This window comes from Molothrus aeneus, chromosome 4, assembly GCF_037042795.1.
Source record: "Molothrus aeneus isolate 106 chromosome 4, BPBGC_Maene_1.0, whole genome shotgun sequence".
In the NCBI taxonomy this organism is placed as follows: Eukaryota; Metazoa; Chordata; class Aves; order Passeriformes; family Icteridae; genus Molothrus; species Molothrus aeneus.
Window position 1 is genome coordinate 25,679,587 of NC_089649.1, and position 25,966 is coordinate 25,705,552.

At 42.1% G+C, this 25,966-nt stretch overlaps 1 protein-coding gene across 1 annotated transcript in view; it reads left to right on the forward strand.

Annotated features, from left to right (window-relative positions):
* ELOVL6 (ELOVL fatty acid elongase 6) overlaps positions 1 to 24,001 on the forward strand; it is a 79,213-nt gene extending 55,212 nt beyond the window's left edge. The window contains exons 3-4 of the mRNA XM_066548118.1: positions 15,692 to 15,843; positions 17,744 to 24,001. Coding sequence (XP_066404215.1) covers positions 15,692 to 15,843; positions 17,744 to 18,168 — 577 coding nt within the window. The 3' untranslated portion in view covers positions 18,169 to 24,001. The remainder of the gene's footprint in view (positions 1 to 15,691; positions 15,844 to 17,743) is intronic.
* The last annotated feature ends 1,965 nt before the right edge of the window (positions 24,002 to 25,966 follow it).

Here is a 25,966-nt window from a genome sequence, read left to right on the forward strand (position 1 = left end):
CCATAAGTTATTGTAATTCCAGTAGGAAAATAGAAACAGCATTGTGTAGAGTGAATTCATACAGTGCAAGACAACTGCTAGCTGGCATTAAAAAGAACTTTGTAGAGGTGATAAAAATATACAGACTAAGAAAAATAAACTGTTACAAAACAAAGAACTGTCAAGAAGATATATCTCCAATATCTACCTTATTTATTCTAACTAACCTTATTCCCAGGTTTGTAACTGATGCCATGTGGCAAAATACTGAGCCCATCTTCTAAAATCTCACCCCTTTGTTCACTCTGCTGTTACTCTTGTGGACTCCTGTGTCCATCAAAGTAATTTTGAATGTAAGCTGATTTTACTGTTTTTACCTACTCAGGCCTAATTAAAAGTAAACCAAGTAACTGTGAGACCTGGCTGATTCTACTTTACAGGAGATATGGAAGGGGCTTTCTAAAAATTATTATGAAAAGTCCCTTCTCAGTGCTAAGCTGGGCCTCCTTTCTTTAAGAACTTTTCTTTTTCTCTGACTTAGCTTGCTTGCCTTTATTGCTGGAAAATGAACATCTTAGCAAAGTGAATTCAGTACATCATTTGAAAAACTGTTGTGCTCATTTTGCCCCTGTTCCTTCCCCTCTCTCATAATCAATGAGTGTGTTGACACTCAGTGTATCACCTTGAATTTCTTGTGAGTTCATCCTATCCCAGCCCACAGGAGCCCTCCCAGGTCACCCACCACCTAGCATGAATAATACCCAAAGCAAAGCTCCTGAGAGTGAAACTTTGCCTATCAGTTTTATACAGGGATCAGACTGAAGTGCACATTTGAAGAATAAAGATCATCTGTCTGGTGGCTTAAGTAGGGAACTGTACTAGAGTGAAAGTATATAATTAATTTAAAAGGAATCAATCAAATCCATCAGTCAAATTCTCTGCCTGTGTGGCAGCACTTCTGCATTTTACTCAGCCTCAACACTTGGTTCATGAGCATGGTGAAAGGGCCTCCCCCATGCAGAAATCCCTGGGGAACTGTATCTCCATGTGTTTCCTTCTGAGTAAGTCTCTGACAGCTTGTGCTTGTTGGAGGCAGTGGGAATACAGCGCTGAGAGGTGTTAACTTGCATGACCTATCAAATCCAGCGCTTCCTCTGCAGCCAGGCTGCCAATAAACCCTGCCAGAGCCAGCAGGGCTCGCACGCAGGGCTGGGCTGCGCACGGGCATCGGCCCGCGATTTAGCAGAGTCACAGTTTTGTCACAAGTTCAGCTTCTTCCAAACAAATATGTCTCCTTGTGCCTGTACCATTCAGCATCCTCCCCCCAGGTTGTTGAATTTAAAAGAAAAATAAATTATTTGCCAACTGTAGGCAAATCCCTGAGATGTGAACTTCTTTAGGTGCTTGCAGGAGCATCACCCCACTGAGGACAGAATGAAAAAGAAGATCAGTGGCTCCAGGCCAGCAATTGGTATTAAATTATGGATCTGAGCAGCTCATTACAATTGTATTATAACTTCTAGCTTCTTTAAGCCTCCTTTATTCTGTCAAATGCTAGTGTTTCCCTGTAACTTAGATTTTTCTTACTTTGTTATCTGCCAGTTTTACAGCTTTACTGATAGCTGGCTTCATTGGTTGGCTTGATTCTTTGCTAAATCTTTTACTTTATTACTGTTTGGCTTTATTTGCATAGGATAATTTCAAACTCCTGAATACATAAATTTCAGTGCTATACATGACAGTTCCTCTGCCAACTTGATACTTTTGATCCTGTAAGTATCTTTAATTTATCCTGCAGAACTAGATAATGCCACTTTTTTGGATTATCATTTAAATCACTGCAATTCTGTACTTACTCTAAGATTGCCTTGAGATGATGTTGGATGCTGAGAATAATTTTCAGTAACAACACAGGAACAAGTGCAAATGCCCCTGATGCATTCATTAAGGACTGCTTAAGAGGCACACTGTGCTTATGAATCCTCATGGGCTACTTTAGAAATCCTCAGATGGACTCCTTAATTCCTATGAGATTTTGCACCAAACACGAGGCTTAAGTAGAAAATTGATTTTTTTTTTCCTTTCTAGTAATTGAGCCACAGTCCAAACTTGTTGAAATAAATATCCAAGAACTAGGAAATACTTTTTGGAAGAAAAATATCACACTGATTATGCAGCCTTCACAGGGTGCCAGAGAATTTTAGCTACAGCAAAGTCCACTTATTATTTACTGATGGTATTGCTCAAGAAGTAACAACTTTCATCAGGAAATACTGTTCCTGCAAGTTCCCACCCTCCATGTGCTAGGTCACCAGGAAGCAATGTCAGGTAGCAGCACACTGAATAGGGTAAAACCAGGTGATAGGTAATTACTATTGATTAGCTTATAACTAACTCTTTGGAAATCAGAGGAGATGCAAGGATGCATGGTTAGAGCTGGAAAAATATTTTTCATTCTCTGTAAGAAAAGAGTTATGTGATTTGTGGCAGTGTGTGGGTACAAGAGTGTCCCTCTGGTGTTCCCCAGGCGATGATTGTGTGCAGCTGCCCTTCAGCCTGACCACTGCTCCCTGCTTATCTCTGCCAATACCCTGGCCTTGCACAGCTGCTGAGTGCTCTGGGTAGGGCTCTCCATGCTAGAATAACTCTCTTCACTTTTGCCAGTGATCTTCCCCTCTGTTGCACAGACTACTGGTAGGGATCTACACCCCAGCTTTTTTTTTTTCAGCTGTGCTTTTTAGGCAGTGCAAGTTCTTCCACCAGCTCACAAAGCTTCACTTATTGAATTTTTGGTTTTGTGCTCTGCTCTTGGGATTGCCTGAATATAGCTATTCCAAATCATAAGGAAGGCATATCTGGAGAATCAAACTACATTTATTCAGGCTCCATGAGGAGAGACTGGAAGGTACCTGTGGTAGATTGATTTTTATCCACACATACAAATAAGCCTTACAAATAGTAGTTGCAGCAATTGGCAGATTTGTTGAGTTTGCCACTTTAGCAGGGGAGAGTCAGATGGATTTTCCTCTGCTGTTAATGTATTTAAAATCTCCAGATGACAGTGTCCATTGATCGGGAGCCCTGCAGAGATGTCACTGCTTGGTATGCTTAATGAGGTCCCTGAGGAAGGAAAGAAATAAGTTAGGTCTGGCTTTCCTTCCAGTTTTGTCAATAAAAAGGACAAAGAAATGGTTTGGGGAGCCAGGTGAGTTGTGACTAAGAAATCTGCCTACAAGAGGGAAGAGCTGAAGGGAGTGGCCCCATACTGAGGAATTTATTGCAAGAAGAAAAAAAAAGCTGATGCGGGATGCACAGTATCTGCCCTCACTTGGAAACCACAGAGCGAGCCATCACTTTGATAGACCTCATTACCTTCCCCAAAATTTATCACATGGGATCCTAACACCACCCAGGCGTGCATGCATATGCTTATGGGTCTGTATAGCTGTACACATGATATATTATTTCTTGGAGCCCTGTAAAATATTTGCACAATTTCTAAATCAGTCTGAGCTGGCCTGACTTCAGATTTTGGTCCCACCTGAAAACTCAATTGATTTGCATTGCAAAGCTTTCTAGACATGCATCTGGATCACTACAGTAGACAGGTCTGAAAAGCAAGGCTTGTGTGCTTGGTTCAGTGGTAGGGGTCTTTTTTAGAAATGGAAGGGGAATTCTCTCAAATTTGCTTTAGATTTTGATAGGACTGAGCCCAAACCTCAAAGTATGTGTGAGTTTATGCAACAAGAAATTTTCTGCCAAGAAGACTGATGATAACTGCAAAGATCAGCACAAGTTGTGCTCACACACATGGTTCTGAAAGCCAGAGAACCTCATTATAAAACACTTCCAGTGCTGCTAACCAGCAGGTTTTAGGATAAGAAAGTACCATTCTGTAAAAAAGTTATTCGTCATCTTCCCCTATTCCTACCTTTTTTTTTTTTTTAACTACTGTGGCTTGGACTTCGCCCTAAATGAGTCTCCTTCACCCTACAAGTCTGATAAAGGAGGACTGTGTGGGTGAACTGCAAGATTGACTTGTTCTCCTTCCCAGTTAGGAAATGGTCAGGGGGAGAGGCTGAGGAGCAACTGGGCAGCAAAACATCAGAAGGAAGGTTTCACTGTTGAAGCTTGTTAAGTTCTTGGTGTTTTCATGCCTTTTCATTTGTGTATGTTTTGGAGGGACCCATTTCTGTTATTCAGAGCAGTGGATTATAGAGATAAGAGTCTGTAATAAACATAATGGTACCTAATACAGCAATGGTACAGTTCCTGCTGTGCTCTCAACTGTAGCCTGTATATTTCTGAGCTTCCGAGTCACTCCTGGGATTTTCTGTCACCTTGTAAAGGAGCATATTTAAAACAAGATCCAGCAGAGATTCCAACCACTGTCTTGAGTTCCTTTTTAGTGACTTCCTAGAGCAGAGAGCTGCTCAGAGCACAGCACATTTTGAACTCTCTAGTGCCAAGGCTGGCTGGAAAAGCTCCTACCTTTCCCAGTCTTTGTTTTCCCCACAATGAATGAGAGCAATGAAATCATGTCATTAAGAACTGGAGGAGAGACTGTTTTAGCTGCATCATTCACCAGTCCAGGTACATGGCATGGCCCTGGAGCCAGCAAGAGCAGCACAGCGGGGTGGGCAGCAAGGCACTGCAGGCAGCACCTGCTTGTGGGCTGGGTGGAGGGGCTGGAGAGCTGCAGCAGGAGAGGGCTGGAGCTCACTGTGGGGTACATGGATACAGGAGCTTAGAGCAGAGAGCAGCCACAGAGAGTGCCCATTGCTAGTAATCACATTCACCTCCCCAAGGAAAGCCAACATTTTCTAATAGTGCGTTCCCTCGCCGCTCTCAGCTGGAGAGGTAAAATTGCAAGTGGGAACAAAGGCATTAGTCATTGCAAGCTCTCAGGCAGTTTAGGAAGTTAAAGACATTTTCTAGTTGGAAACATTTGTGAAAATAGTGCTCTTAATTATAATGATTTAGTCATTTTATAGATACCTTGTAGCCTTTGAGACACACGGGATGAAGAGGATGGGTACTGTCTTCTTTCTAAAGAATGAGATTAACATAAGTGCTGTTAAATGACTGTTACGTTAATTTTTGGAGAAGTGCTTTTAAAGGTGTTCAGTCACCATAAGAAAAAAGTGTATCTTGGAACCAGGGTGCTTATTCCATTATTTTTTCTTTTTCCTGCCTGTTGTAAGAGAATAAATTATAGTCACAAATTATTTTATATATAGGCTAGGCCTTGGAGGACACAGGCATGAGGGAGTTGTTCCTGTGCTTTTAATTATCTGCTGCAACTGAATTGTAGTAACTGAGCACATGGTTGTCTAAACACAGTTAATAAGGTGTTGTCTACACACAGTTAACGAGGGGTAAAATATGGTGGCAAAAACTTCCTTCTTTGTTTTGACAGTTTTACACTAAAATTGCTAGATATAGAATGAGCATGTAAATAGTACCATAGTTCATCAGCACCAGAGAAAACTTGGTAACATTTTTTCACATCCGTGCCCAAAATTACTTTTCTTAAAGGAAAATGTGAGAAAATTATAGCCAGTGTGATTTTTTTTCCCAGTGAAATGCAAACAATGTAGAGCAGAAGGGAGTTCAGTTTAGGTGCTCTGTAATGTTACAATGTTCCTAAATCCGAGACATACAAAAAGAAGCAGTCCTCTGAAAGACTGAGATTGAAATAATCAGATTTTTTCATTTTACAGTGAAAGGGTTCTGGTTTTGTCCATAGTTGACTCAATGGTTGTGTCTTCAAGCATTTCCTTCATAGATGTGGCTGGATAGAAGCCTTTTAGAAATGGATTTTCCACATACTCCATTGCTGATGAATAGGATTAAAACTCCATTTTTGTAGTTTTATCAATTGAAGGCATAAGTAAAGGAGAACAGGAGTTTTTAAGAATATTGGCATTGAATTTTCCACTTCACTTGTGTATCTGCTCATGTCACAAGCAGTTAAGCACCCCATCATGGATTCTGATCCATACCTGATTTTATTCTGGAGCTGACTGGTGCAAAACAATGACAGTAGTTAAAACAGCTGCAAAACTTCCATAAGGGAGAAAATCCAAGTATTTTCTGCTACAGTTAAGGTCAGTTGCTGCAGTCTGGTCCTGTGCAAACTCAGGAGGTGTGACAGTGGGGAAGAGGTAGAAGCGCAGAAGCTCTTGAAACTCATTTCGTAGGTTCACATACTCTGTCACTTTTGTCCAGCTGTGTCAGGCCAAATCTACCCTGGTGTTTGCCTAACGTCCTTTCTAAGGGAAAACAGAGGGAAGGTAAGGGTCTGACTGCCTCTGTGGAAGGCACATCTGGTGTTCAGGCTAGGTCAGAATGTTTTCAGCTGTTGGGTGTTTCTAGGACAGCACAGCTTTGTAAACTTGCACTGTGTGTCTCTGCACAGCACTCTGTATTTTTAGATCTTGAAAGTGTGCTGCCAAAATATCAAATGTACAAGCAATGAAGTGTTGTTAAGAGGTGTGCCAATAGCTTTTATGTCTATAAACTGTTTATCTTGAAAGGTATAGGTGTACCTTGAGTAATTAACATGAAGGACTCTGGACTTGAAGGTTTAGAGAGCAAGTTCAAAAAGTTAAAAGAAAATCTGTAGTAGGTCAAAGGACTCTGAAGAAAATTCCTCCTAGTGGAGTGTGTTTACTGTTATTTCAGCTATACTGTTTTCAGTGATACAGAGTGAGGTCAGACCTCTTTCTCCTTACATCAAACAGACCTCATGGGTAGGGCAATGAACCACAGCTCATAGATTCACAGAATAACCTGAGCTGGGAGAAATCCACAAGGATCATCAAGTCTAACTCTTAAGTAAATGGCCCATACAGGGATTCAATCCACAGCCTTGGACTCATGAAGTTGCACATCATTTCTTGTCCCAACTCAGATACAGATTTTTGACAAGACAAGTAAAATTCAGTTTGCCTCACCTCTCTTTGAAATGGGTTTTATGCTTAACTACCTTACAAGGCTATCACGTAAGTAAAGTCCATAAAGTTCTGTGAGGAATTCCTACATAAAATGTTAAAGGCCTTGGAGATGTCAACACAGACAGAAGTCTGAAGGAAGTTACCTGAGTAGACCCCAGCTCATGAACAGCTTTGTACCTAGCAGTTCTTCACGCAGGACTGTCTGACCTAAAGCAGTTGCTGGCCTGAATATTATTTAGGTTGGTAACTCTGGGACAGCCCAGGCTGGAGGTGGTAGGTCTTGGCTGTTGGAAAGCAGAGAAGACCAAGATTTTGGAATGGCAGAGAAAGGTGGAGAGAATTGAGATGCTCTTTTCATCTGAAGTGGATTCAGTAAGGAGGCAGAGCCTTCTGGGGAGGTATCGGATCAGTTCTAGGAGGTAAAACAGAGAAGTGCTTTACAAATGTCTTAGAACAGTCTTTCTGCAGGATCAGGTCTCCCTCTTCATCACTAACCTTGGCATTGCTTGAAAGCCCTTTGGAAATCTTGAAAGATGATGAAACAACAACCTAATTGCATTAATTTTGTTTGCCATTTCTTACAAAATAACAGTTGGGCTGAGTTCAGCAGCTGTGATTTGAAGAAGTGTCTTTCCAGGATTTCTACATAACTCACTGTTAAGAAGTGCTATCTTTTAAATGCTTATAAAACACCTCAAAAATATTACATTTAGAGTTAAGAGTGACCAAATCAATACTCAGTACCATTCTTTTCAGACTTTTCTGTGAGTACTATATTGCTGTGTATCCTTCACGGACCAAGAGACTGATTAATTTTGTTTGGAAAGTTAAACACTCTCCCACAAACCTAGCAAAATATTTTTAATAACTAGGCACACACTTACAAAGCTGGTTCTTCTAGTCAATTATTAATACAAATTAATATTTCGTATAGACTGCCCTTGTGTCACATTGACCTTTTAGGATGTTGGGTGCCAGATCATTTTCTAGGCTGTTTTTTGTGATTTTCGAGGACTCATTATTTTGCAGTGACTTAACAACAGATCTCATTAACTCTGTGAAATCAAAATAAGAGCCATTAATGCCACGTAGGTCACTACGTGGAACAACAGTCAAATGATAGCTTTCAGTCATTGGTCACATTTAATTTGTGCTTAATGATCGGCTTTTCACCATACAGTACAAATATCATGATTTTGCAATCAAAGGTAAGTCTAAAGAAACCATGTAATTTCTACACCAGTTTAAATACAGGAAGATCCAGGACTTACAGCAGTTCATGAAATTTATGTGACCTAAATTTTATTGAATATTATCAAGACAAACTACAACAGGAGTCACATCTGAGACCACATTTAGGTGGTCTGACAACCTTTTCGTGACACTATATATTAAGATTTTTGTGGGCATAATTGAATCATTCTCTCTTTTAGAAGATTTGTTCCATAAATTTTTTTGTTCCAAGATATTTTCCTCTCTGGAAAATCCAATTTTTTTTTTTTTTTTTTTAGTACTGCACCGTCACATATTGCACATTGTCCAGTGAAGTCCGTGCTGCTCCTCCCTTCCCCCTGCAGAGCTGGCCAGATGTGGCCAAATATGTCCATCAGTGGAAAAAAGTCATAACAAGACATAAGAGGTGATTCATTAAAAAAAAAAAAGTGGAGGAACACCTACAATGAAATCTAACCAATCCACAAACACCCAAGAGCAGCTTGGATATCAGAAATCAGATCAAAACAATTGCAAATTCTCATGGGTTGTGTTGCCCCTTTGCCATGTTCCTGCACACGTCAATCCCCCAGAAAGTGGGGCTCACAGAACCCACATTCTCTCAGTGATACCTGTAAACATGTGCCCATGGACACACCAAAAGTTTAAGGAAACTTAATTAGCCAGGAAACATACTTCTCACTTGTCCTTTGCTTCAGTACACTGGAAGGTTGGTGTGTGACCATCCCTTATCAGTGGAGGAAGGAATGCTGTGTCTGTCAGAAAGACTCTTAAGGAGGCTACTCTTGTGGTCTTAATTCATTTCCCAGCCTTGAAACAGGCTGGCACATCTGCCCACAAAAGTTTTTGGAACAATAATCTTTGAATAAGCGCCCAGGCACCAGTAAAAGTCAGTAGGGTGTTGGTCCATAAGTCTGGTCAGCTCAAACCAGACTGTAGTGTATCCTTTCCTCATTTGTCATTACCCAGATAAATGCTTTAACCTGGACATTCCCTTTTGGTATTGCTCAACTTTAAAAAGAAGCTAGTCGCTCTATAGCCACATCCTGGGAGAACTGAAAAAAATGCAGTTCCTTATTTTTTTTTTTTGCAGATGATGAGGACAGACTCCCATAAGCATTCTGATTTAACAGCTAAAATTCTAAAATTTCATTTGACTGCCTTCTCTTTTTGCCATTAAGATTAGCAGTTTCACAGAGTACTCTGCTCCTAGGGGACCTGAAACTACCACAAAATATAAAGACAGATTTTAGATTAGGAGTAGGCCAATGGTTCATTAAATCTTCCATCTTTCCCACTGGGCTGATAGTATAATCACCACAGCAATAGCAATACAGCAAGCACGCTGTGATCTGACTACCCCACCTGTCTACACAGGTAATAGTTTAGGTTTATCTTTCTACAGTACAGCTGTAAATATATATTTAGTATGTGGTTGCCATACAAATGCATATTCCCAGAACTCAGAATGCACAATGTGGTCGCCGTACGAATGCACATTCCCAGAATTGCCCTGTTTGCTAGGTAGGAACTGTCATCTCCTTCCCCCCTGGAATAGGCCATTTCCCAACACTGGTCTGCCAACTTTATCTCTAGTCACCTAGGAAAAAATAATACAAAACTTGAGAAAAACCCTTTTCTCTGCTGTTTGGCAAGTGCCCCCTTCAATGCCAGCATCCTCTGGAAGTGCCCCAGTGTCTATTGAGTCAGCCAGAACTACTGGTATTTCTCACATGGCCAAAGCAGGGTCTTATGGGAGACCAATAGAAATCTCCTACAAAAAGCTTAATTTTCAGCAACAAAATCTGTCAGTTTCTTAAGAAGTCTGTCACCTAGCCCTGTCTGCTGTGTTATTTTTGTGGTGCACATCTTTGATGGGCTGGTACTGTGAGATTGCAGAATAAGTGAGTGATTGGAAAGAAGCTCACCCTTACCAGGCAGAGAAGAAAAACTATAAGTACTTCCAGAGAACTGCAAAACAAACCTACCACTCATGTTGAAAATGCAAACTTGTTTTTAGAAATGAGTTAAAAGCACAGCAAGGGAACGACTGAATGACATGAGGTGTTCTTTGACATGGAGATGCACCCACCTTGGTACATGGTGCTTGGTAATACCAGGAGTTCCTGAGTTTCTTTACTCTTTTGACTACTGTCCTGTTGGGGACTTCAGCAGTGTTTTATGAAGCTGCATTTCTTTTCAGAGAGTTGTTTCTGATATGTGCCTCCTCCCTGCATTTTCCCAGCATTGGTTCATAGTTTGTGTTTGTTCTGTTGCTTGGCTAAGCACAGAAGGACTCTGCTGCCCCTTTGTACAGATACTGCTGCCTCCAGGTGTGCTCTCAGGACTGTCTTGCTGCTTGGAACTGACAGACTGAGGGGTCACTGTACTTCCCACACTCCTGTGCTGAAGTAGTGCATCTCCTTCCTCTTTCCTGAGGACTGTGGGATTTAAATCAGAAGGGCACAGAAAGGCCATTTTATTATGTTGTAACTCTTCAGCAGCAGAAGGAAAGCTTGGAATGACTGCCAAGGTACTGCTGCTGACGAGAACAGGAAAGTGAACATGGTTTGATTTTTCATGGAGGAAGATGTAGGAAGCTCCACATTCTTCACCTGCTGCCCTTTAGACATTTCAGAGTGCTGCCTCTGTAAATATTTCACATGCTAAAATAAAAAAAAAAAAAGGAAAAAGAGTCAACAAACAACTAAAGAACCTGCTTCCCTGCTTTTCTTGCTGTTATGGTACAAGCAGGCTGCAGTCAGTGTGGTCATCTCAGCTGCTTTCCCAGGACGCTGTCTGCTTGATGTGGCTTCCACAAAGGAGGACGTTGTGCTTTTTGCCATAGCCTTGCGCTTCCAGGGCACAGACTTACCTGCCAGAACTCCTGTAAGTCACCATGACAGCAGGTGGGGGCAGAATTAATATTTTTTCTCTTTTCCAGCTGGGCCTAAGGCTGGGAGCTGGAGCTGGACCTGTGGGAGCTGGCTGGGTCACTGCTGGACTAGCCCAGCACACCCACAGCACACTGTAGTCCAACACCTCAGAGACTGGTTGAACCAGCTGGGCACTGCATATACAGTTTGCATGGTTTGTTTGGTTAAGTTTTTTTAAAGTCAGAGCAGAGACTTTCCACTCTGTGATTATCCTTTAGGACATGTTGCTATACTTCGTGCTGCGCTTCTAAATTTGTTCTTATTTGCAAGTCACATTCCCTGCTCAGTTCTGCAGTGTTGATCCTAGAGTGGAGTGTCCAGAAGTGTCAGGAGCCAAGTGCAGGGATGTGTCTCCATAGAAAGCAGCCCTAGCAAAAATGTGCAGTGACCTCCACTGTGAGGAGGAGCTGAGCCTGCTGCAATGCCATCTGGGGCTGGACTGAAGGCTTGAGGTACCTGCTACTCACGTGGGCTTTTGACAAAAACACACTTCACTCCCTTCTGGCAGGTAGCATGGAGACAGCAGAAAGTAGCAATAGTCTTCATACAATAACACCTGCATTGTCTACCCACCTCTCCAGCCAGCTCTCCAGCCCTTCTTAATTCTGCACATAACCCATACATGGGATGTGTTTTGAGGTCCTCTGAGTACTGGATTTCTGTGGCCAGGTTTTGGTATCAGGAGGACCATTCCTCATCTCTCTCCTCCCCTCGCCACTGGGGAAGAAGAGGTAGAGAATTCAGGAGTAAAGCTAAACCCAGGAAGAAGAGAAGATGGGGGGTGTTTTTAAGATTTAGCTTTTATTTTTCATTTTGATTGGTGATAAAGGAATTTCCCCAAGTTGACTCTGTTTTGCCCTTGATGATAACTGGTAAATGATCTCTTTTTGCCTTTATCCCAGCTCAGGAACCTTTTGATATATTTTCTCTCCCCTGTCCAGTTTTGGAGGAGATTGATAGAGCAGCTTTAGTGGGCATCTGGCATGCAGCCAGGGTCAGTGTTTTGAGACAGTGAAATATTTGTTTGTATTTTACTCATGGATATATTTTGATAATACTATGGAGACTAAAATATCAATTGGGCATTTTTTAACTTACCAGAGAAGTCACTGCCTGAAGGGAGGAGAATGTAGGGCACTCTGAGCCTGAGTAGATAAGAAAGCTGCATTAGATGATGCAGTTTCTGATCAGTCTCTCTAGTTGTAATTGTACAGACTGTAATTGTACAGTAATTCACTGCTACCTTATTTTGAAAATCCCTGCAGATGATTCCTACCAGACAGACTGCTTTGGTAAGCAGTTCATTTCAATACCTCACAAAAGCTACAGCAGAGAGCAGGGCAAGGACAGGATGAAGCAGAAGTGATTTACTGAGTAAGCAATGTCATCACTCTGCTGCACATCATGTCTTTGCAAGATACAAATTTGTTGGTTGATTTTACCTTACAGAACAAACAAGATTAAGTGGCAGAGGCACAGAAAGCAGGCTTATTTCTCTGGCTCCAAGACACATTTGCAGGCATGCATTAGATCTTTTTCAGTCTGGAGTGGCAGATACTTGTTGGCAAGGCAGTGTTTTGGCATGCAGCACTTCTCAAAAGCTTCTACCTGCTCATAGTGTCTATTTAGGTAATCGAATCAGTTACTTGGAGTTTGCTATCCTTCCTTTGCATCAAGCCTTCCTTGGTGAATTATGTGAAAATGTAACTTGGTTTCTATTGAGAAAAAAAATACAGATTAGTTTGACTCACACTATGTAGACCTGTAATTGGGGTCACTTCTAGAGTCATGGAACTAAAGGATGCCACCATCCCGAGGAATTGTAGAAAAGTGTGTGAGTGAGTGAGTGAGTGAGTGAGTGAGTGAGTGAGTGAGTGAGTGAGTGAGTGTGTTCCAAGGAGAGCTCTGCAGTAGCTGCTAAATGGAAAGAAAGGCAGAATTACATCAATATAATCTCAAAGACAGCAAAGGGACACTGTAATGCCCCCCAGGCAGAGACTCTGTGTCTCTGTTAGCAGTCTGAGTTAGATCCCTGGGTGTCCATACCAAGTCACAGTTAGATCATTGTTTGCCTGCTGCTCCAACAAGTGTTCTTCTCATTTGCATTTGTGTTCATGGCACAGAATTTTCTTTAGTAGCAAACAATTTTTTAGAAAAGCAATACAGCTTCTTTATAGAGAAAGACATATTGCTTGCAGCTATTTGATTTCATTATTTAAAATTTCCTTTTCTCCCCCCATTTTAATGTCAGCACTGAGATACTTGCTAATGGGAGAAACCAGTGTATCATTAGGTATTCTGCCTGATCTTCCTCCACCCAGTTTTGCAACCACCCAAAACATAGGAGCAGGCAGCAGCATGCCCTGGCTAGCCTGAGGAGTTCACTGCCTCAGGAAGTGATCAGATCACATCTCTATCAGGATCTCCGGTCTTCTTCTGGGAATGAGAGATGCAGTTCCTGAGAAGAAGAAAAAAAAAAAAAAAAGGGCAAGCTTTAAACACCAAAGAGAAGACTTTGGTGTTTAAAGACAGAATGAGTTGCACCTCATTTCAAAACTCCTCCTGCAGGTTTTGGCACTCTGCTGAGTTTAAATAACCAATGTCTGAAAGACGTGAGAAAAGTGTGCTGAGAGAACATTTCTGGGTGGAAACCACCCTATATGGAGAGAGGATGCACTGTGAGCTGTGTGGATGCTCAGAGCTCTGCACTCTCTCCTCTGCATGCAGGGGTGGGTGAACATGGGAGACTGCAGTGGCTCTCTTGCCTAAGCCTGGGAATGTGTGCATTGCTTTGGGCAATGCTAATGGGAAACCCAGACTCAGCTAAACTTCTTCAGCACACCTGGAAGCCACAGCAGGGTGGGTTTTAACTTGCACATAGCACAAGAGGACTCATCTGGCAGCAGACCCAATGAGCAAATACCACTGTGCAAATAGCAGATAATAATAGTAGCTTTGTAAGTGCTCACAGTCGTCTGAATTTCCTGATGGTGCAGTGAAACCTCAGGCATCAGAAGGTAATGGTGCAGGAGCCAGGATGCAGCATACCTCTGTGGGTATGACCTGGCTGTAGAGCCCCATCTGTGATGCCACTGACAGCCCAAAGAGCAGCAGGCACTGTGGCACTTCACTGGGCTGCAGGTTCCATGCAGTGGACAGGGGAGAGCAAGCTGCATTGCTCCTTAGCAGCAGGCAGATTTTACTGGGTGTAACAATGCTGCAGATTTGGAAATTGAATACTCAGTGCATATTATATGTAAGTTAGGTAGCAGTTTTAATGTGCAGTAGGCTTGCTAGAACCATCTAGTCTGACCAAGAAGCATAAAAACTGCCATCAAACTCAGCTTTTGAGGCTGCCTGATGATTGTAAAACAGCAGGTTTTTACAGAATACTGACTTCACAAGAAAAGGGCAAGTAACAGAGAACCTGCAACTTCAGAAGAACAGTTCCTTCTTTCACACACTTTGCATAAATGGTAGCTTGCATTACCCACATGTATTTATACACCAGTTTGAGGTGGCTTGTTTTGCCTGCTGCCATTTAATGACAGTGAGGCAGAGTGGGAACCAGGTTAGGTCAAGGTCACAAAGAAGTTAGAGGGGAAATAAGATGGAGCTGGGTAGAGGGATGAGGATGTATGATGTAGGCATAAAGAAAGATATACTCAACCCCTAGATAGATTGTATCTGTCTTTGCTCTATTTCTTTTTGAAAGCTACTCCCTTCACCCAGTATTCATCACAACTTATGTGGGGCCTCCAAGCTACAGTAGTAGACAATGGGTAGGCATGTTCTTGCCATAAAACAATAGGCAAATCTCCTTCTGCAGAGCTCCTTGCTGGTGAGACAGAAGCCTTTGTTCCTGATATGAGCTGGATGTCAACCTATCCCCTCTGTAATTGCAGTAATTAATACTGTTACAAATCTGTTGAAGTTTCCCATTTACAGAACACTGTTATCTTGCATCTCACTTTGATGAGGTGAAGGTGCATCTGCTGTTTACAGCTTGATTTAACTACCTGTTTCCTCTGTTAGCAATGACCTGTTCAGGGATGAAGTCAAGCATGTGCACCAAAACAGTGGCTCTGACTGAGATTCCTCATCAAAATCTGTGTGCCTAGGTATGGCTCCTGTGGATGTAACAAATACAGGGAGAGATGAGAGGAAACTCTGAGGAAACCAGAAGAGTGAATTGGTCCTGATTATATTGCTAATACAACATTTTATCAACCCATTTCTTGTATTTTCCCAGCCATCAGTATCAAAACTCTACATGTTGATTTGAGCTGAAATAGAATGTTTTCCTGCTCCTGAAAGCTGAAGGATCATTCCTGTGGTAATGAAATAAAAAACACTGATGTTAGCATTCCAGACTTGCACCCGGAGATGTGGCTGCAGTCCAGTTTACAGGTTTGAGTTCAGAGTAACTTCCTAGAAGCCAGCAGAGCTTCTTCAACTTTCAAGCTGTCTCAAACTTATTATTTCAGCACAGTTATGGTCTTTTCCTCATAATGGTTTGAAGTGATGGCATATAGATTTCAAATGTCCACTGACCTTTCCTAATTTTCTCTTTTTGTTTTAAAGTATATTCGGTGCTGTTCGAACTGGTGCTTACATGCTGTACATTTTGATGACCAAAGGCCTGAAACAGTCAGTGTGTGACCAGAGTTTTTACATTGGACCTGTCAGCAAATTCTGGGCATATGCATTCGTGCTAAGCAAAGCACCCGAACTAGGTGAGTACTCTCTCTCTTTCTCTCATATGCATTTGTGTATTTTGAGGGAAGAAATGTCCATGCAGACTGCACAAGAAGGGTCTCATCACTGTCAAAATCCCATTTAAGTCTCAGAAAAACTGAGTAAGCATAACCAAGCTCAAACTACATGTTTTAGCCCAGAAATAAACTGCAGTGATTATACACAGCAGTGTAGTCAAGAAGTAAAAGCAATCTGGTCCATACCTTTTCCTGAGCTACTTGCAGGCAAATAGGAGTAGCATAATTGGCAGTAACACCCTGTGGCTACACAAGTGGAGGGTGGGTTAGAGCAGCTGTGTCAGCAAGAAGCTTTGAGTCAGGCTCTGCCTCCATTCTGCAGCTTTCATTCCTTAATACACACCTAGGGGTACAATTATGAGCAGTAAGGTGCTTCCTCCCTAGACTATGAAAGCTGTAGCTGCCTGCTTCCTCCAAGTAGAAACCAATTTCCCATAATATCCCTAGCTTTTCCAGTCTTGATTTTTGTAAACTTATATCTCTCCAGCAGTTTCTTGACAAGGGTACTTACGATATCCATGTGAAAGCCATCTTGAAAGTCAGGCTCCATGTGTTCTCATCCATGGCTTATTAGTGTAAGAAAGGATTGTTTTAATGGAAAGGAGCAGCCCTCCAGCTTTCATTTCAGAGGATGTCCTTATTAAACCCCAAAGGACTGCAGCTCTCACTGTGTTCAGGTGTACAGCAAAAATGAGACTTTACCTTTCAGCAGGTAATTTAATTCAGCAAATTCGGGGACAGCAATTCATCAGCATTAAAACTAGAATGAGACAGACACCAGTTGCCTTGCTGTGTCAGGATCCCTGGGTTTCCTGCTGCTTAAATTGCTGGAAACCCACAGAAATTTAGTTGTTAAAAATGGGGAACATCAGCTAGAACTGCACAGCAACAATAAATTGAACATATGATTACTTATTAAAATATGAGTCAACATCATGCAGTTAATGAAGCGAACAGCAGTGTTACGGTTTATTGCAGACCTTGTGAAGACAGTGCAATTTTGCTTCCATCCATTACTAATATTCAGGACTTAGATTTCCTGGGATACTTACACACCAAACTAAGTCCCCAGGTTCAAATCTCAGGGATCCTTTTGGAAACACTGTGTGTATAACAGTGGAAAACAAGTAGCATACATATATATCCATAAATCTAATTGAGATGCTCATTGCAATATGAGAAGCAGACGGAAGAAAAAAAGCAAGAAAGATGAATAGTACTAACTTGTCTACAATAGTAAGATTGATTTGCAGAAAAGGAATGTTTCAACCCAAATTTCCTCTTGGAAGCATCTCTTTCAGTATGGTAAGTTGCATATGCAACAGCTTTTTTCTGTACTATTTCAAAAGGCTCTAGCGATTTTAACTAGGTTCAGTTTGCACTTAGACATTTGAGCCAGAGAACACTGTGCTGCTTCCTCTAGGTTTTCTGCTCTCTGTCAAGCTGCATTTCTCTTCCAGTCACAGTATATAATGGGCAGTCTCACAGTAAGAGATGCTACACCTACATCCACCTACCTCACCCCAGACTTTTGTGGAAAATGTTTGCAGCAAAAGGCTACCAAGTACGCATACGGAGTTTTCAGATGGGGTTATCCATACAGGAAAATGTCAATGCATTGGTTTGCTAAAGATTGCATAGGGATTAGGAGCCAAACTGGCTCTCAGACAGGCTCTCAGATCTAGAGCTGAGGCGGATTTCATGCTCTAAAGTAGTGTACACTCCAGCAGCAGCAAAGGCAAGAGAAGGCAAGAGAGCACTGCGTTAATTATGGAATTGTTTGATATGTTTTTCATTTCCTTCCTTTTTTTTTTTTTTTTTTTTTTTTTTTGTGTGTGTGTGTGTTTTGTTTTCATTACAGGTGATACAATATTCATTATTCTTAGGAAGCAGAAGCTCATCTTCTTACACTGGTACCATCACATTACAGTGTTACTTTACTCTTGGTACTCCTACAAGGACATGGTGGCTGGCGGGGGCTGGTTCATGACCATGAACTACGGAGTGCACGCCGTCATGTACTCCTACTATGCCTTGCGGGCCGCCGGCTTCAGGGTCTCGCGCAAGTTCGCCATGTTCATCACCCTGTCGCAGATCACTCAGATGCTGATCGGTTGCGTGATCAATTACCTGGTCTTCTCCTGGATGCAGCACGGCCAGTGCCATTCCCACGTGCAGAACATCATCTGGTCCTCTCTCATGTACCTCAGCTACTTTGTGCTCTTCTGCCATTTTTTCTTTGAGGCCTATATCGGCAAAACCAGAAAAGAAAGGAAGGTTGACTAGAGGTAGAAACGAGAAGCCATAGCTCAGGGTCATCAAGAAAAACAAAATTATAAGAAAAAAAAAGGCACAAGGAAACACATATATGTATGGTGCAGCTAAAACTTGGCAGCTTAGGGAAAGTTAGCTTGGTTTAACCCAGTAAGTTTATGATCCTATCATGGTGAGGACTCACTGAATTCTACTCTATCTCAAAGGACTGCTGATGAAAGACAACTTCCTTCTTGTACCTCTCTGCTCTAGAAAAGAAGGAGAAAAGAAGAGAAAATTCAAGAAAAAAAAAATACAAAAAGAAAGAAGAAAAGAGAAATGGAATAATGTTAAGGGGGGAGAAAAAAGTACATTAAATAAGCAGTGTGTTTCCCCAAGGTGGAGGAGAGACTTCTATTTAAAAAAAGAAAAAAGGTTTCTAAATCCTTTCTAATAATTTCTCTGCATTAAACAAAAAAAAAAAAAAAGCAGAGGTGACAAAAAAATCTGTCTATAATAACAAGATTGCAGAATTAAAATTTTCTCCATAGAAGGTTAATACCTTCAGCCAAAATGAAGCCCAAAAAGATGTTTCCTGCATGGAAACTGGCTGAACTCCACACTGTGGTTATGTATGGAAAAGAGAAGAGATTGATTTCTCTGCTATGTACTCTGCCAGGAGAGCAGATCTGGGATACAGAGTGACCTCCCTCAGAAGGTGGAAAGGAGCAGTATTTTTTCAAGAGTTTAATGTGAAAAGATGCACTGTTGCAATACATATCTCAGAGAGTGCATTTCCAAGTGCATTTTTCAGTTAAAGGCAAGGAATTTCTGCAGCAGGATAAGTCATAGAGGGTTAAATCAATCAATATTTGCTAAATTACCAGGGGCTAATAGCGGAGGGATGTTCAGAAAGGAGAGGGAGACAACTCCCCTCACAAGATTTTTAGGAATTATCCATTGCTCTTAATTTAGCCCACAGCAACACCGAATTAAACGGGGGAAATCGGGAGAAATCGCAGTTAGCGAGAAGAGAGTGATTTATCTGCCCACTGGTTTCAGAACAGAGCCCTGTGGTACAATCTGGATTCTGTGTTTTTGCAGACACAAGGATGCCTGCCTGAGTCGGGAGAGGTGGCAGGACTGTGCGACATTGGGTATCACTGTGCTTCTGCATCTGCCTCCTGGGCAGTGCAAAGATGTTCAAAGTGCCCTCCTCTGGTCATGTGGAGATACTACTACAAAACATACCTGGAACAGGTTTTTCTTGAGATTTGTGTAGGAAAAAAATTAGTCTAAATGAAGTAATTTTGCTGCAACAGCTTGACTCTAAAGTCCAGAGAGAGTAATCTTTCATTAAATAAATATATCTCTGCAGAATCTGTACTGTAACATCAGACTGACCGCTTAAGAAGACACTCTTTCTTCTCTGAAGTCAGCTACAGATGTAAACAGAAATGTATTTCACTCTGAACCTTAGAGAGTTAGTTGAGAACAGCCATATTCTTTCAAAGACAAGTAGATTGCATTATCTGTGATATTCCAGTCCTTACAAAGCCAAATAAAATGTGTAAAAGTTCCTAGTATTTCAAAGACGCAAGTATGTAAACTTGATGTTAAATGTGTTAATGTAGTATTCTAAATTGTAACAGCTAGGTAGTTTAACTAAACAATTAGAAGAACTAGATCAACAAAATAGGGACTGCTGTTCTGCATAGAATATACACACACCTATAACTACACCCATATACACATTCTGTGAATTGTCAACAACAAAAAACAGCCCAGTGGCAGAGAATCACATTTCCTGGCTAATGCAAAAGATTGTCATTATCTTTCTTGCTTTAATTTGAGATTGTACAGTACAAAGGGGTTTCTTTAATTATGATTTTTAGCTTTAATTGTGCTGTCATTCATGAAACAGAGCTGCTTTAGTATCCTGTTAAGAGATGACAAGGGCTTTCGGTGTCTCATTATATACAAAAGAAAAACAAATAAAGTTACATTCCATATTATGTGAATGGTCTTACAAATCAAAGGCCTTTTCAGGCTCAAATCGTAATTATAACAAGCAGAAAATGAGTTTACATTTGTGTTATTTAAGTTATTGATGTGCTGACATTATTTTATGGTACAAACCATCGCAAAATGTGATATGCAGTAATGAAGCTATGATACTCATTAATAGGACTACTGTATACGTGGAAATATTAGACAAAACCAATTAAATGTGTAAAGCATTTTGTTATACAGCTTGGGAGTAGATAATTATAACGCTGAATAAGCCTTTTTCCTCATGTTTAATTTTGCCCTGGCTAAAAAGCAGGTTAAGAAGACCAGTAAAGAGTGGAAAAGGCAAAATAAAAGTTAACTGCAATTAGCTGATGAAGTGTTAGTAGGAGCCCACTATTGTGCCATTTAGAGCCTCAGTCCCATGTGTCTTAAGTCTCTCAGACAGAGCAAGAGGGGCTGGAAATGGTCCAGTGTCTGGAGCTGAAGCTGTAGCAGACCTCTTGGACTCTATGAAGTCAGTGGAGGCTTTGCTGTGCTTTGAACAGAGCCAGTGTGCCTGACTGCCTTTATCTGAGCAGAGGGGAAGGAGCCCTGCAAATCTCCTGTGAATTTGAGGCTTATGGCTCATGACTCAAAACCTTTATTGATGGCAAGTGACATCACAGCATGGCAAGAACTTGCTGCCCAACTTTAACACAGGCATGAAACAGGGTGGGTTGCAAACAACAATCAACCCTCTTTCATACTCTGTTTTCCTTGATTGCATAGGATTAAACCCCCATATTTCTAGGTCCTGGATGGCAATGCTGGCAATGCCAACACTGATTTCAGCAGAGCAAGAAATTCACCTGCTCTTTCCCCATCTCCCAAAGCCCTCATGGGTACCTCTGCACCGTTCCCATGCCCAGTGCCCTCCCAGACAAGGCTGGCTGTGGGGGAGGCAGCTTCCCTGCTGCAGCTTCCCTGCTGCAGCTTCCCTGCTGCCTGGGAAGCAGCTCCAGTGCAGTCACCAGCCCGAGTGACCTCCTCAGCAGGCAGTGCAGATGCACCCCTGGTGTGGAGAAGCTGAGCACCAAATGCAGGGGGCATACTGGCAGGTGACTGGGCTGCAGACAAGCACACTTGTAGGGGTGTGGCAGCAGGATCAGACATGCGTAAGGTACAGTGACAAATTAGGGAGCATTTGTTGTCACACTGGGAGCTGGCTGTGACACTGCCATTTGCTTCAGGAAATTAGAACATCGCACACACATTTACACAGGTCCTATGGCTCTACTGTACCAGTGGGCTTTTCCTCTGAGGTTTTCCACTGGAGCCAAATGGCCTAACTGGCATTAAAGAATTTGACAAAAATATAAAATAGAGCTGACTCTGTTTTTCTTACTTTTCTTCCCCTGAAACATATTTATACATCACGTTTAATCCACTTGCAAATTCTTAAACACTGAGCTTGTCATGTAATGACACCTCACAGTACTCCTGCTGTTCCAACCTTTGAGCCACAAGATACAAACAGCTAATTGGGTCCTACTTATTTCCCCTGGCTTGAGTCTTGGCGTCATATTTTCAGATTTTTCTGTCTAGTACCAGAACTCTTTGTTCCCTAATTATTTTAAAGAAATCTGTAATTCTATTGTGTTCACACATGCCATGGGGAACTCAAACTTTATATAAATTTACCGAGGATTATAGGACCTGTGACAAGCGTGAGACATGCTAGAAATGCTGTTATGGGATCCACTGTTAAAAGTCAGGAAAGTTCCACTGTTGATGAGGTCACTCTACCAGCGTTAAAGTCTGTGTTTTATGTTTTGATGCAATAATCCAATGTACTGAAATAAAACCAGAAAGGTCAGTATGGATTTATGCTTAGGCAGCTGCCAGCAGAATTTGGCTCTTCCTTAAAACTACTTCTGTGTAGTGAACACTTTAAGGAAAATATTTTAAACTAGTTAGTGAAAGAACAAAAACTTGGATAATTCTGCAGCCTCCTTGAACTGTGCCTGTGATGAGAAGGAAACCCCTGGTTCTTACAGACCTTCTGTAACTCAGTCACAGATGATTTATGTCTGGGCTCACCGATAACACCCAACTAGGAGCAGCTGGCTCCAAAAGAGACCTCTCACCAGCACCTCACAGTAAAATGATTCGGGTTTTTTGCAAGATAAGGGCCAAAGTGTGCAAAAAGGAATCACTCAAAAGAGTCAGGCAAGGTAGCAGGAATGGAATATTGCGCGCAAGTTGCAGGAGAGACACAGAGGGAGATCTATTCCATATCCCAGGACAAAATATTTCCAGGGTGAACACTCACTCCTTTCCAAGATGAGGAAAGGCAATGTGGAAGGAGGGTGGGTTGCACAGTGCCAGGTGCTCAGGATGGGGTGGCTGGTGGAATAAATCTTCCATGTAGGGGTCCCTCCTGCAGAAGTTAATTAGGCAGTTGCTCCCTGAATGCGAAGGTGGGTCTGTGGATTTGTTTGGAGGAACATCTATGGTTTGATAAGTTGTTCAAGTCCTGGGTGTACTTTATTTTTTTCATCTGAAAGTAAAAACTTGGGACATTTTAGTTGAAAGTAATCATACCTTAGGGTACAGGCAACATTCAGGTGGTTTCAGGCAACAAAGAGCATAAGAAACCAATTCTTGTGACCGTGAAACAGCAGCCTTTGTAAGCAGTGCCAGATGCAATGCAGTGGTGCAATGCAGTGCAATGCAATGCTGTAATATCTCTAGGAGTCGTAGCCTATCGTAACCTACTTCAGGACCAGAAGCAGAAGTACAGCCTCTTTGTATAGAAACCATAAACACAGACATAGAGTAATGAAGATTACTTTGATCAAGGAAGACATCAAAACCAATTTCAGACCATACTGCATAAGTTCAAGACTTATTCCAATGCCTGCTTAAAGTGAGATTGTTGGTGAGATGTCCAATGACTTCGGGTAGCTTTGCTTCAGCCCACTGAGCCCAGTTGCAGAGGGTGATGTAAGACCTAAATTCCCTTTTTGCTTAGTGGTGACATGAACCATCTAGGGCATTACTCAGCTCTGACGTGGGTCTTCAGTCATATTTTCCAGGCCAGCATCAATGAGCCCTCTGCAAGGGAAGATTTGTAACTCAGAATTGTTGGTGGGTTTCCACTGTTTTATTTCAATACATTTTCCATTCCATTTATTTTATTAAAAGCAAGATAAAGGACAAGTCCCTGATCCTGCTATCATGAACGCTCCCTTGCAGCCAGTGCACCATACACAGGCTTTTGCTTACAGGGGTAAAGGCAGGATCAGGGTCTTGTTACTGACTTAATTTCTAGCAGAGCAAACACCACAGGGTAGGATTTGATTTCTTAAATTGAATCAACTGTACCAACACAAATAAGATTGGATCTGCACATTAACTTGACAGCTAAGGGTAACCAGGGCCCTCCCCAGGACATCATAATGTAAAATGCTGCATGAAGAGGGGTTAGAGTGTATTTCCCAATGGGTATAAAATAGTACTTCCCTGAAACAGTGACCTTCCTGAGAAATCTCCCTTCTGTCCAGTCCTGGACAGCTTCAAACAGGCCTGTCTGCTGAAAAAATGCAGCTCTGATTGACTTATCTGCTTTCTCAAAAGGGCCACTACATGCTTTAGGCTTTTTGGAGCCTTAAAGCTCAAGCTAGATTTATATTCAGAAAAAGAAAAACAACCTTAATATGTGTACAATAACTAGAAGAGAATAGTATGATAAATATCTTTATTTTACCATTTTCAAATGGCTATTTCATTACATAAAAGGAAGTTTTTATTTTTATTTTTTGGGGGTATATTGATATTCCAAATAAATTTTAACTTTTGGTTCAAAATAAAATCTGTCTCTGTGTCTTATTAATCTGTAACATCCATTTTTTTCCTTTTTCAAGTCCATCTATTGAAAAAGAGAAGTCATTCTCCAGATATGAAACTACAGCATGACTACTGTGTCACTTCCCAGCAGATCCCTACCAAGTTCATATTTTTGTGCACCACACAGAAGCATCACTTGTTTTTTTTTTCTTTTTGTGTGCATCACATCTGTGTGATGAGAGTGCATATCATACAGGTGTTTAAATGTCCTGACTGTACACACCTACATTTTGGAAATCCTAATCTTTGCATCTGTGGTAAGAAACAGAATCCCTGTCCACCATGGTAACATCTGTGCAGGGAGACCATGAGAGCAGAGCAGCACATGCCAGTGAGCCCTGCCAGCACTGTGCTGTTGTACCCATGGCACTGACTGCTCTGCAGCCTCTCTCACCAGCCATTCTCTGGACAATCCTGTGTCTGTTGTTCCCTGAACATCCCAGTTACCCATCCCTGCCAGCAGCATGGCTTGTGCAGACAGGCACCCCTGCTGAGTAATGGACACAGCCAGCCCTGCTCTGCACAGCAAGAGCAGTTCATGGCTGGTTTTGCTCCTGCTCTTTTGGAGTTAAGCTAAAGCAGGCTGGAAAGGAAAAGCTTTGTTGTCCTATATACACAATTCAATGAAGTGACTTGGCATCTGGCATCTATTGCAGGACTAATCAAAATCTGAGGCAAGATCCAAAGTGAAAAATGTTTGGGCTGCATCATCACCCTGCTGAACCCTCACCACTCCCCGCTGCCTTCCAGCCCCACAGCAGTTTTCTGAGCAAAGACAGCAGAGGGAGGAGGGTAAAGGAGTGGGAAGCCCACAGTAGGGACACATGGGGATGTGAGAGACCCTGGTGACCTTCCTGAGGACTGGCTTGGGAATCAACCAAGGAGCAGTCTGAAAATGAAACAGCAAGAAGAGGGAATTGCACATATGGACTGGGAAGTGCTGTCTACCATCTCCAGTATTATCACAGGGAGAGTGAAAGAGCATATAATGTAGCAAAACAGAAGGTGGTTTACAAGGTAGGTGCAGCTCAATAACTGGTTCAATGACCAAGCAGAAAAGAAAAAAAGCATTATGTGGGCAGTATAGGGTTTCTTCAGGCTTATGGCAGAAACTACATTTTCTTTCCTCCAGTTCTCTATGCTTCTGACAAGTACCTGTGACACTGTCTATGCCCCCAAAAGTCAGCTCTTCTTTCTAGATTCTTCTGACAAGCTGCTGTGGCTTGCAGTGAGCTTCTGCTTGGAAGTCCCCAGCAGAATTAGTCATCCTGGCATCCCACTAAACATGGGCTGCTGCTTACCCAGAAAGATGATATCAGGATGAAAGGAATTGTGTTGTGCTTGTCCTTCAGCACTGAGTGGACATGCAGGCATCCATCACCACGAGGCTCTAGCAGTGCTCTGTTTATTGCCATCCCAGCAAGAAGAAACATTTTCCTAAGCTGAGCGCGTGCAGGAGCCCAGCCACAGTGGAGGGGAGCCGTGGAGCTGGAGCTGATGCTCTCCTGCCAGCTTGTGCAGGGAGCAGGGCACAGCCCCACCTTGATCCGTGCTCTGTCCCTCATGCACAGAAAGTGCCTTGGAGACAAAGCTGAAGCACTTCACAGAGTTCACATTAAGTCCACGCGAGCAAACACAGATTCTACAGTGATGTTGGACTTGGCCAAGAAGTTTCTTGAGTCTTTGCCACATTGCTTAATGTCAAAATGCTGAATAAACTTTCTTCATCCATTCTCCTCCAAGTAGCTTGGTGACCTCTGTGCTCCCTCAGAGTGATGTGCCCACAAAATCCCTGCCAGAAACCCCCACATAAATGCCTTCAGCTGTGCCTGCTCTGCCACCTTTCAGCCCTTTGGAGGCCTGAGAACTTGTCAGGCAGCAAACCCTCATTGCTGCTCTGTCAGAAGCTCACCAGAGAAGACTTAAAAGG